General features: G+C 40.1%; 1 protein-coding gene across 2 annotated transcripts in view; it reads right to left on the bottom strand.

Annotated features, from left to right (window-relative positions):
* Positions 1 to 13,658, bottom strand: part of ankfn1 (ankyrin repeat and fibronectin type III domain containing 1) — a 180,738-nt gene that overhangs the window by 133,183 nt on the left and 33,897 nt on the right. For both annotated transcript variants that reach the window (XM_013132030.4, XM_020044034.3), the window contains exon 5: positions 12,697 to 12,956. In XM_013132030.4, coding sequence (XP_012987484.3) covers positions 12,697 to 12,956 — 260 coding nt within the window. The remainder of the gene's footprint in view (positions 1 to 12,696; positions 12,957 to 13,658) is intronic.

The following is a 13,658-nucleotide window of genomic DNA, read 5'->3' as shown; positions in this document are numbered from 1 at the left end:
AATGGCACAATCATAAAACAAAACATAGCAACAAAGAAAAAAAATGACCTGACCCCTGTTCAAAATTCTGCATACCCTTAGTTCTTAATACTGTGCATTGCCCCCTTTAACATCAATGACAGCGTGCAGTCTTTTGTAATAGTTGTCTATGGGCCCCAGAATTCTTGCAGGTGTTAAAGCTGCCCATTCATCTTGGCAAAATGACTCCAGGTCATGCAAAGTCTTTGGTTGTCTTGCATGAACCAGATATTTGAGATCTCCCCAGAGTGACTCTGATATTAAGGTCAGAAGACTGTGATGGCCACTCCAGAACCTTCACCTTTTTCTGCTGTAACCACTGGAAGGTCAACTTGGCCTTGGGCTTAGGGGTCATTGTCAACTGTCTTTTGACAGTTCTTTTCTGATCCCCATGGCTCAGTATCTAGCCTGCTCAGTGCATCCACGTGAGAGCTAACAAACTAATTGACTGTTTCTACACAGACACTAATTGCAATTTAAAAAGCCACAGGTGTGGGAAATTCTCCTTTAATTGCGAATTTATTTTTTGCATGACCAGTCTTTTTTTTTTAAATCAATGCCAAAATGTCACAATTTCTGCCAGGATATGCAAACTTATGACCACAACTGTACATTTTAAAATAACTGATTAAGCGAATAAAAGTACATACCAGAACAAAATAAAAGTGTGTAATATATTATACACTGCTCAAAAAATTAAAGGAACATTTAATCATCACAGTATAACACCAAATCAATTAACCTTAAGGGATATCAATCTGTCCAGTTAGGAAGCATAAGAAATAGTGAATGAGTGTAGTATTTGCAGTGAACAAAATAACTTTTTTAATTGAAATGATCACAAGCCACACTTAATTTTGCTCGCTTAATCTTTCATTGGATTATACCGCTGTAGATTATTCAGAGGGTTCACCGCCCAACTACTTACATTGTGTTCTCAATTAATACGAAACTGAAATTGCCTATATCGATCAAATAAATGGGTGTCAATCAAATTCATATAAAAATAAGCGATCTTCAATTAATCATTGACATCCCTACTGGAGAAGCGAAATCAATTGTCCAGAGACATCCCGCGGGCAGAAACAAATTAAGGAGCAGAGGTTCTTGCTGCACTTGATGACCAGGCATTGTCAGTTGTTGATAATGTGGAATTTCTACGGTAATAATAATTATTTTAGGGAAAATTGTTTAAAAAAATTCAGTAAAAACCAATAACAGCATTTTGCAATTACTCACCGCTCAGAAAGCAGTTCTGCACCAATGCCTAGTCGAGAATGAAGTTCTGCACCAATTTCCAATCGAGAATAAGGTCCAGAATAATAACAATATGAAAAATAGAATTACATGTTCCAAAAAAACAGCGTTAACTCAAAGTTCGATGTTATTCTTAGCCTTGCTAATTTTAGCTTAGGGTTTCTGGTTGCTAGCTATAGAGAGATAGTTTATTTCTTCTGCTTCTTTGCAGTTTTCATCCTGTATGCTGTAATAGACATGGGAATAATTGGCTGTTTGTCGTCCTGGTCTCTACCTGCTCCCAATTGCGTACTAATGCTATATATATCAGCCAAATCGCAAACTACATACTACAAGTATACTTTGTGAATGATGAAGTATGTACTATTTAGTGTATAGTAAGCTAGTACTCCAGTATTGAGACCGATTGAGACATGTTAACTTGTCATAAAATTGTGTCTCAACATTAGATCATTTTGTCACGCATTAACATCAAGCCAAGTTGGAATATTTAGCTAGACCCCACTAGGCATTACTGACAAGTTTACATCCACCACAAATAGCATCTATGAACTGTATGACTTTTGCCACTGCTCGTTTTAACAGCATATTAGCCTGAAATAGGCCTACTATCTTACTACTTGGAATAGTCATGAGAATTGAGCAATTGCTAGCGAGACTGAATATGAACTTTACACTAACAAAGCTATTTCATTTCATGGCACAACAACGTTTGTTTTTCTTTCATTTGTGAATAACATACAATAACTATCAATATTGGTGACAATAACTGACTTTTTCATCCAGTGAAAAGACGAGAGAACCATGGAAACACCAGAACCCGGTCAACAACATGTTTATAGGGACAAAACCTTCGTTTTTGTACTGAGAAAATTCTACCTAGTGCAGCTTTGAGTACTTGGTATCGGTACTTGGTATATATGGCAAGCAGTTTTAACATTTAATCCAAGAAATGAACTAATAACTATTTTAAAGTTACTAGTACTTATTCATTAGTTACTAGTATCTTTCCCAATTAATACTAGAAAAAGATTTATTGTAACTAGTATCTTTTTTAATTCAAATATCAGGTTTTCATTTTGACTAGTCATTACCGATGACGAGTAAAAAAGCAATTGTTACTAGTAAGAATACAAATTTACTAAATAAATAAATAGTTACTAGTATCTAAAGAATAGTTACTAGTAAAAGTGAAATAGGTACTAGTAAATATTCAAAGAGAATAGTTACTAGTAAAACAGGAATAGATACTAGTAGCTTTTGGAAAAGTTACTAGTCAGCAGCAGAAAGTTGATATCTAAGATCGGAATAACAACTAGTATCTATTCAATGCAATATATTGATGCCATTGAAGGCCCTCACGTTCCCCAGACCAGAATCCAATTTAGAACCTCTGGGATGTTATGTATTGGTGCATCCAACGCTGCCAAGTAGCAACACAGACTGTCCAGGAGAACACAGATTCCCTGATCCAGGTCTGGGAGGAGATCCCCCACGACACCAACCGCCATTTCATCAGGAGCATGCCCAGACGTTGTCCGGAGTGCCTACAGGTACGTAAGGGCCATACACACTACTGAGTCACATTAGGAGTTGCCATGATGAAAATCACGCAAATTGGAACAGCCTGTGATTTAAATTGTTTACTTTGAACCCAGCCCTCAATCGACAAATTGGGTTTCCATTGACTGCTGTTACGTAATTTTGTTCTTAACAAATTACACAATGTACAGTAATATTTTAATCTTCAATATATTTTGTTTATCGAGACCCGATGGGTTCCCTTAATTTTAAGAGTTCCCTTATTTTTTTGGAGCAGTATATAATAAATGGGTCTTGCATAATGTTCCCTTTAAAACAACTAGCTACTCGTAATGAAACAAGTATAAAAGGTTTTATGAGCAACAGATATTTACAAAGCTATTTACTCTTACGTTTGGAATATGCTATTCTAAACTTCTTTGATAAATTATAAATAATAAAAACAACAATATGTTGGAAATTATTCAGAATTGCAGTTAGGAGGAAAGATGAGACATTACTGAGTATCTTGTAAGAGGCAGCTTTAAAAATAGCTGAAGTAAAGCCCAAAGTACACAGAAAACTTTGCTATAATTAAATAAATGGAGGTTGACTGGGAATGCAATTTGCTCTAAGTGACTGTGACATTCATGGCATGATCCATTACATCAGTAATGTGGGTAATGCATGCTCAACTGTAAACCAACTCCACCCACACAACTAGCCCACCAGTTTGATGCTAATCCAAATGTTATGTTAATGTACTACTAAACAATGCATCCGAGAAGAAACATACCGCATGATGCCAAACTAATACAGCACTTATTGAAAAGCAGACACTTGTTTTAGACTAGGTTGCCTTGCTGAGCTCCAAAACCTAGTCAGCTTGGTCTCGCGTAGACGTAATTAATCGCGAATTGTTTTTATCAGCATTGAATGTTAACTGAGAGGTTGTTGCAGCCCTAGTTCACCTGCATAAAAATATCACTCTTGATATTGCCCCCCACCCCCAATGGAGTTGGCAACAATTCTGGAGGGAAAAAAATAATAATAAATATTTTTGAATAACACTCCTCTAAACTGAGTATGTACTGAAGCCCATTGTGGAAACCTACACCCATAGAAGTCACCATATGTGTCTGGAATCTACACCCACACAGGACCTCTTCCTCAAGGCAGAGCAATAGGAATAATGTTCTCTCTCTCCACTCTCTCTTCCTTTCACCCACTGACACTTAGCAGATAACTGATATCAAGGATTTTCAGTGTTAAATCACACAGTCACAGGCCAAACCCTTTCCTGACACACACCAAACCTAATCCTAACTGTTTGATCCTGCTTGTGTGTCCAGAGGGAAGGTCAGAACACTGGAAATGGAAATGTCAGAGGACAAGAGATATATAGTGGGGAGAACAAGTATTTGATACACTGCCGATTTTGCAGATTTTCCTATTTACAAAGCATGTAGAAGTCTGTAATTTGTATCATAGGTACACTTCAACTGTGAGAGACGGAAGACAATAGTCCAGAAAATCACATTGTATGATTTTTCATTCATTCATCTTCTTCCGCTTCATCCGGGGCCGGGTCGCGGGGGCAGCAGTCTAAGCAGGGATGCCCAGACTTCCCTCTCCCCAGACACTTCCTCCAGCTCTTCCGGGGGGACACCGAGGCGTTCCCAGGCCAGCCGGGAGACATAGTCCCTCCAGCGTGTCCTAGGTCTTCCCCGGGGTCTCCTCCCGGTGGGACGGGACCGGAACACCTTCCCAGGAAGGCGTTCCGGAGGCATCCGTAACAGATGCCCAAGCCACCTCAGCTGACCCCTCTCGATGTGGAGGAGCAGCGGCTCTACTCCAAGCTCCTCCCGGGTGACCGAGCTTCTCACCCTATCTCTAAGGGATCGCCCAGCCACCCTGCGGAGAAAGCTCATTTCGGCCGCATGTATCCGGGATCTTGTCCTTTCGGGCATGAGAGCTTCGCCTTGAGGCTCAGCTCTTTCTTCACCACGACAGACCGATACATCGACCGCATTACTGCAGAAGCTGCACCGATCCGTCTGTCAATCTCCCGTTCCATCCTTCCCTCACTCGTGAACAAGATCCCTAGATACTTAAACTCCTCCACTTGAGGCAAGCACTCTCCACCAACCTGAAGTGGGCAAGCCACCCTTTTCCGACTGAGGACCATGGCCTCGGATTTGGAGGTACTGATTTTCATCCCCACCGCTTCACACTCGGCTGCAAACCGTCCCAGCGCATGCTGAAGGTCCTGGTTTGAAGGGGCCAACACAACATCATCCGCAAAGAGCAAAGACGAAATTGTGTGGTCCCCAAACCTGACACCCTCCGGCCCCTGGCTGCGCCTAGAAATTATGTCCATAAAAATTATGAACAGAACCAGTGACAAAGGGCAGCCCTGCCGGAGTCCAACATGCCCTGGGAACAAGTCTGACTTACTGCCGGCAATGCGGACCAAGCTCCTGCTTCGGTCGTATAGGGACCTGACAGCCCTTAGCAAAGGACCCAGGACCCCATATTCCCGAAGCACCCTCCACAGGACGCCGCGAGGGACACAGTCGAATGCCTTCTCCAAATCCACAAAACACATGTGGACTGTTCTCCACTCAATACCTGTATTAACTGCACCTGTTTGAACTCGTTACCTGTATAAAAGACACCTGTCCACACACTCAGTCAAACAGACTCCAACCTTTCCACAATGGCCAAGACCAGAGAGCTGTGTAAGGACATCAGGGATAAAATTGTAGACCTGCACAAGGCTGGGATGGGCTACAGGACAATAGGCAAGCAGCTTGGTGAGAAGCCAACAACTGTTGGTGCAATTATTAGAAAATGGAAGGAGTTCAAGATGATGGTCAATCTCCCTCGGTCTGGGGCTCCATGCAAGATCTCCCCTCGTGGGGCATCAATGATCATGAGGAAGGTGAGGGATCAGCCCAGAACTACACGGCAGGACCTGGTCAATGACCTGAAGAGATCTGGGACCACAGTCTCAATGAAAAACGTTATGGATTAAAATCCTGCAGCGCACGCCAGGTCCCCCTGCTCAAGCCAGCGCATGACCAGGCCCATCTGAAGTTTGCCAATGACCGTCTGGATGATCCAGAGGAGGAATGGGAGAAGGTCATGTGGTCTGATGAGACATAAATAGAGCTTTTTGGTCTAAACTCCACTCGCCGTGTTTGAAGGAAGAAGGATGAGTACAACCCCAAGAACACCATCCCAACCGTGAAGCATGCAGGTGGAAACATCATTCTTTGGGGATGCTTTTCTGCAAAGGGGACAGGACGACTGCACTGTATTGAAGGGAGGATGGATGGGGCCATGTATAGCGAGATCTTGGCCAACAACCTCCTTCTCTCAGTAAGAGCATTGAAGATGGGTCGTGACTGGGTCTTCCAGCATGACAACGACCCGAAACACACAGCCAGGGCAACTAAGGAGTTGCTCCGTAAGAAGCATCTCAAGGTCCTGGAGTGGCCTAGCCAGTCTCCAGACCTGAACCCAATAGAAAATCTTTGGAGGGAGCTGAAAGTCCTTATTGCCCCGCGACAGCTCCAAAACCTGAACGATCTGGTGAAGGTCTGTATGGAGGAGTGGGCCAAAATCCCTGCTGCAGTGTGTGCAAACCTGGTCAAGAACTACAGGAAACGTATGATCTCTGTAATTGCAAACAGGTTTCTGTACCAAATATTAAGTTCTGCTTTTCTGATGTCAAATCAAATACTTGTTCTCCCCACTGTAGGTATCTTATTGTCAGATTGATGTGTTGAGATGAATCACTGGTTGATCCTGACAAATAGATCTGTCATTAGTAGCCAGTCAGTAATGGGATAAGGAGAGCTACACTTTGATGTCATCCAATCCAAGTGCCAAATCTGTTCAGCAAACATAAGGCATTTACATTTGTTGAATGATCCGGCACAGATAGATTTGGATTAGAAAGAAAGATGCATAACAAGAAAATAACCACATACCTATACTATACTGATGTCATGAGGATGTTGTGTATCCACTTGTCCTTGGGCTCCTGTTACAGTCCACATCATTATGAAATTAACAGAGTAACAGGACAATGTAGCAACAACCTTCAATGTAGCAACAACCTTCAATGTAGCAACAATTGGCACTGCTTCAAACAGGGGACTTCTATAACCTCTTATCTGTGCTGGAATTAGCTTGCTTTATTACATGGATTTTCTTTCTAGGGGCTAACACACCGGAACTGGCAACCGCTGTCCGAAAACGCCTAGTTTTTATTAATCATCGGCGGCAATTAGGGCGGCATGCAAAGGGGCAGAAATGTTGAGCGTTTTTCTGGGGTTCGAGTCACTGTGAAGTCATTCACGTTTTGGTTAACATCTACTCTGCCTTGTCTTATCAGTTCACCAAGTATGTCAATATTATAATTTCAGTTAGTAATATGTACAACTGAAACTAAACTGAATATAAAACATCGGTTTGGTACGTGTTGTAATCCAAATGAATATAGTCTAGTTTAATCACGCCCATAACTTTTTTGTGAGTGGAACTAAAATTGTAAACTATGAGTTTCCCCCGGAATGGAACTTGGAGCCATAACGATAGCTACCGAAGTAGTGTAGCAGACTTGATGCAGCATCGTAAATATGACAAATGCAAACGACAAGCCAAACCTTCATGTGGCTTCGTTCAGGGAATTATGGCCAATTAGTTTTGTTACAATCATTATAATTCTTGTACACTGTGTAATTTAACTCAGGGTACTCTGATACCAGCATTAATAAATCCTCCATTGTTGCGACAGAGATAAACACACAATCTCTGATTGGCCATCCAGCAGCAAGAGGCAAAAGTTTGAGCAGCAGGACCACATTTTTTATGATCCTTGGCCCAGAGAAAACGCCTGCGCTTCTGGATCCTGTTTAGATACGGTTTCTTTTTTGACCTATAGAGTTTTAGCCGGCAACGGCGAATGGCACGCTGGATTGTGTTCACCGACAATGTTTTCTGGAAGTATTCCTGAGCCCATGTTGTGATTTCCATTATAGTAACATTCCTGTAAGTGATGCAGTGCCGTCTGAGGACCCGAATATCACGGGCATCCAGTATGGTTTTCCGGCCTTGACCCTTACGCACAGAGATTGTTCCAGATTATCTGAATCTTCGGATGATATTATGTACTGTAGATGATGATAACTTCAAACTCTTTGCAATTTTTCTCTGAGAAACTCCTTTCTGATATTGCTCCACAATTTTTCGCCGCAGCATTGGGGGAATTGGTAATCCTCTGCCCATCTTGACTTCTGAGAGACACTGCCATTTTGAGAGGCTCTTTTTATACCCAATCATGTTGCCAATTGACATAATAAGTTGCAAATTGGTCCTCCAGCTGTTCCTTATCTGTACATTTAACTTTTCCAGCCTCTTATTGCTACCTGTGTAGCTCTCATGAAATCCAAAATGAGCCAATATTTGGCATGACATTACAAAATGTCTCACTTTCAACATTTGATATGTTATCTATATTCTATTGTGAATTAAATATAAGTTTATGAGATTTGTAAATTATTCCATTCCTTTTTTACTCACAATTTGTACAGTGTCCCAACTTTTTTGGAATCGGGTTTTTAGACAAACTTCAAAACTCACAAACTGACAACCTTTAGAGACTTTTTATCTGTTATTTCAATGTATGAATGGGAGATACTCCCAGATAAAAGATCAGAGCATAGGGTGAATTGGAATTAATTCAAACATGAGGATGAAGAGGTGTAATGATGAAAAATATGGCAGCAGCATGTCAAAATTATTATTATTTTTTAATTTTTCCATATTTTAATACAAAAAATATTGCATTATTTTTAATAGAACACATAGGTTTGCTCTTCTAAATGGTTGCACCCTCCTTCGCACAATTTGCACTAAATGTTCTCAGGTCAACCCAAGTTGGGTTTTCCACAATGCTGAATACAAAAAGTTGGCGCTCATGATTCACTGAACTCTACAAAGTCTTGGACACCAAGAAAATAATAAATGTGTTCAATGTGAACCACAAAAACAAGCGCATCATCCTTCTATGAATAAAACAACATGGAAAAGAACTGGCAATATAATTGCATTATTCATCTTCAGCCTTTCATTGTTTGAGCATTGTATTAGTTGGTTAAAAGCCGAGCACCTAATATTTGAAAGCACCATATTTGCAATGTAGCACATTGAAATAATATACATTTTTTGTTTATTTCTGGCTGCATGATGATAAGGCTTATTTTGTTAAACTTAATTCCAATCAAGTACATTTACTATTTTATTTTATACATTTTATAGGCAAAATGTTCACTAAAAATGCTGAGCACTTAATTCTCTTGGCAGACAATAGGCCATGTGTATCCGGAAACGCTTTATATTTTGCTCTCGTATTTAATAAATAATTTTACATATACAAATTATAGGCCTAGACTTCATGTAATGTAGTTATTTTTTGTTGTTGAAAAGGTCTACTTTATGTACAGTCTGTTCTCCGTATGCTATTATGTTGTTCAATAAGGCAGTCATTTATGACTATCAGACCTTTATTCAATAAATGAATTGGCCAATTTGACCTTAAGCCTAAATAAACTCCACATGATGTATTGCATAATTCCTGAAATATAAAACATTCATTCACAATTCTCGTAATGGAATAGATTATATAGATGTTAATTAGAGTGGAGTGCAGGCTCTAAAAACCGGTTAAGCCATTTAACCGCATTTTCGGACAATGGTCCATGAGTCCTTGCTGAGGCCTAGATGTTTGAGATTGTGAAATCTCGTTTCATTATCTGCTATAGAAGTAGCAGGAGATGGCACAGCTCGCGTCAGTGCTCTTTAAATCCATTTATGTCAGCAACTCCATCCCTCAAGATAGCCCCTCCTGTGCACATCATCAAAATAAATTAAAAATAAAAACAACACTATTGGATTTAATGTGAATAATTTATGTGTGGTGTATTTTAATGTAATTCATTTTTAGAGCCTAATAAACGATTGAACATGCTATAGTGTGTGTTCTTTGAAGTTATTGTTTTTATTGTATTCCAATCATAAGACCTGAAAAACTAATTTTACATTTAATACAAATAAATCCTGTAATTAATTATTTTTTAGACTCCTGAATGCTAATTATGTTAAACCACACGGATACAGTGGGTCAGAAGGCCTGGCGGTTTTAGACTAGTGTAAATCCTGGAGTTGGTTATGTCGACATCATTTTTAGTAAAATATAGTTGTATAGGTGTTGAAGCAGAAAATGCAGTATCATATATTTGGTTCTATAGTTTGTGCTTGGATTTATAGTTTGTGCTGGGTTTTACAGGTTGCCCAAGTCAACAGAGAAAAGCCAGTCATAATAAGGATATAACACAAAATTTTCTCCACAACTGAACTCTAATTTTTAAGCTTTATTCAGTATTGTAGAATGAAAAAACTGGAGGAGAAATTGCAAGATAGTCTGACCAATTAGAAGCCTACTGCCGGTTGTAAAGTAAATTCGCCAATTGTGATAAGATGCGTTCTTCTAGCATACTCTACTTCAAAACAATAATCTAAGCTAATAGCTATAAATAATTAGTATTTATTTCTGTGTAGACTATTAGTGTTTCTTTACCAAAACACATAGTAATTATAGGAGTGACGAAGACGCAACTGGAAAATGTCACTTTCAAATGAAACCTGTCATGTTAGGAGCTGTAATGTTAGGAACAATGTAAACATAGTGTGGAACTATTGTTCAGAAAAAAATGGTCGAGAAATAATAGCATTTTCTGCATTCTAGCTCCTGCATGCTTTGGAATAGTGCAATAACAGCTTGACGCAATGCTCTGCATGTCGATGCAATCTACCTGATCTTACCACGGAAGAAGAAAGGGCTGTCATTAGATTAGCGACATCTGTACACCGATGCAAGCCTCGGAGTGTTGGGGATGTGTGTCCCATCACTACAAACAACACATAGCAACCACAACTACATGACTAACTACTACTGTGTCCCATCACTACTAACAGCACATAGCAACCACAACTACATGACTAACTACTACTGTGTCCCATCACTACTAACAACACATAGCAACCACAACTACATGACTAACTACTACTGTGTCCCATCACTACTAACAACACATAGCAACCACAACTACATGACTAACTACTACTGTGTCCCATCACTACTAACAACACATAGCAACCACAACTACATGACTAACTACTACTGTGTCCCATCACTACTAACAACACATAGCAACCACAACTACATGACTAACTACTACTGTGTCCCATCACTACTAACAACACATAGCAACCACAACTACATGATTAACTACTACTGTGTCCCATCACTACTAACAACACATAGCAACCACAACTACATGACTAACTACTACTGTGTCCCATCACTACTAACAACACATAGCAACCACAACTACATGACTAACTACTATTGTGTCCCATCACTACTAACAACACATAGCAACCACAACTACATGACTAACTACTACTGTGTCCCATCACTACTAACAACACATAGCAACCACAACTACATGACTAACTACTACTGTGTCCCATCACTACTAACAACACACAGCAACCACAACTACATGACTAACTACTACTGTGTCCCATCACTACAACCAACACATAGCAACCACAACTACATGACTAACTACTACTGTGTCCCATCACTACTAACAACACATAGCAACCACAACTACATGACTAACTACTACTGTGTCCCATCACTACTAACAACACATAGCAACCACAACTACATGATTAACTACTACTGTGTCCCATCACTACTAACAGCACATAGCAACCACAACTACATGTCTAACTACTACTGTGTCCCATCACTACTAACAACACATAGCAACCACAACTACATGACTAACTACTACTGTGTCCCATCACTACTAACAACACATAGCAACCACAACTACATGATTAACTACTACTGTGTCCCATCACTACAACCAACACATAGCAACCACAACTACATGACTAACTACTACTGTGTCCCATCACTACTAACAACACATAGCAACCACAACTACATGTCTAACTACTACTGTGTCCCATCACTACTAACAACACACAGCAACCACAACTACATGACTAACTACTACTGTGTCCCATCACTACAACCAACACATAGCAACCACAACTACATGTCTAACTACTACTGTGTCCCATCACTACTAACAACACATAGCAACCACAACTACATGTCTAACTACTACTGTGTCCCATCACTACTAACAACACATAACAACCACAACTATATGATTAACTACTACTGTAGTATGGGTTAATGTTTTCAAATAGTCATCCTCTTTTCCAGCACCTAATGAGAGGAAGTTTTGGGAATGAGTGTTTACTGACTGACAGAATGACTGACAGAATGACTGACAGAATGACTGACAGAATGAGTGTTGACAGACTGACAGAATGACTGACTAACTGACTCATAGCACCGTGGGAAGGTTATACAGGATGTACTACTCAGAACAGTCATAACCAACACTGCATATGAAGAAGGTGAAGTGAGGTTTTCAATAGCAGAGTTATATAAAACACTTTGAACCAAACTCTAGAGGTATCTGAGTAATGCCAAAGAGACATGGCGTAGAAACATATTCATTTTCAATTAAAATAATCATTATGAATTTAAGGATGTCAAAACAAACAGAGACACTACAGACATTAATAAATAGACTCCCAAACATACATTACAAAGTACACCTGTCTCACTCACTATCTCACACACACACACACACACACACGCTGACACACACACAAACTCAGTATAAAACAAACACACACCGTCTCATACATCTCCACTGAATTCCATCTACTACTCACATGTATGTTTCTGAGTTTATTTTTGCTTCTCTCCAGTCTGCTGACAACTCTGATATGTTGTTCTCTGGACGAAGGCTGCATCAGACGGTCGTCAACAGATACCATCTTCCTCAGAGCCTCCCGCTCGCGCCACCCCCCCCCCACCTCACCCACTGGTGCTGTGTTTCCCAGGGAAAGGCTCCTCACCCCTGCTGGCGTGGGGCCTCCAGCTGATGATATGGGAGATGACTCTTTTCTGTCAAAGTCTCGCTGCACTGAGCCTGGACAAGGGAAACCAGAGACACACCACTGATATCCAATACCATCAGAAATACAATAAACACAATCAAAACCACATGCACATGCACACACAAACACTAAAACAACTGATTAATAGAACAGCAGGATCCAAAGAAAAATAGACAGAAAGAGGAAAAGAGAGAAATGGACAGCAAATGTAAGGAATCACACAAATGACTGGATCATTTCTCAAGCTTCCCAGGTCATAAACACAACTATGACCTACAGTGGGGTGAACAAGTATTTGATACACTGTCGATTTTGCAGGTTTTCCCACTTACAAAGCATGTAGAAGTCTGTAATTTGTATCATAGGTACTCTTCAACTGTGAGAGACGGAATCTAAAACAAAATCCAGAAAATCACATTGTATGATTTTTAAGTAATTAATTTGCATTTTATTGCATGACATAAGTATTATATGATACATCAGAAAAGCAGAACTTATTATTTGGTACAGAAACCTTTGTTTGCAATTACAGAGATCATACGTTTCCTGTAGTTCTTGACCAGGTTTGCACACACTGCAGCAGGGATTTTGGCCCACTCCTCCATACAGACCTTCTCCAGATCCTTCAGGTTTCGGGGCTGTCGCTGGGCAATAAGGACTTTCAGCTCCCTCCAAAGATTTTCTATTGGGTTCAGGTCTGGAGATTGGTTAGGCCACTCCAGGACCTTGAGATG

This window comes from Esox lucius, chromosome 6, assembly GCF_011004845.1.
Source record: "Esox lucius isolate fEsoLuc1 chromosome 6, fEsoLuc1.pri, whole genome shotgun sequence".
Classification (NCBI taxonomy): Eukaryota; Metazoa; Chordata; class Actinopteri; order Esociformes; family Esocidae; genus Esox; species Esox lucius.
Note: the sequence above shows the minus strand (reverse complement) of the source record. Positions and strands in the feature narration are given on the sequence as shown.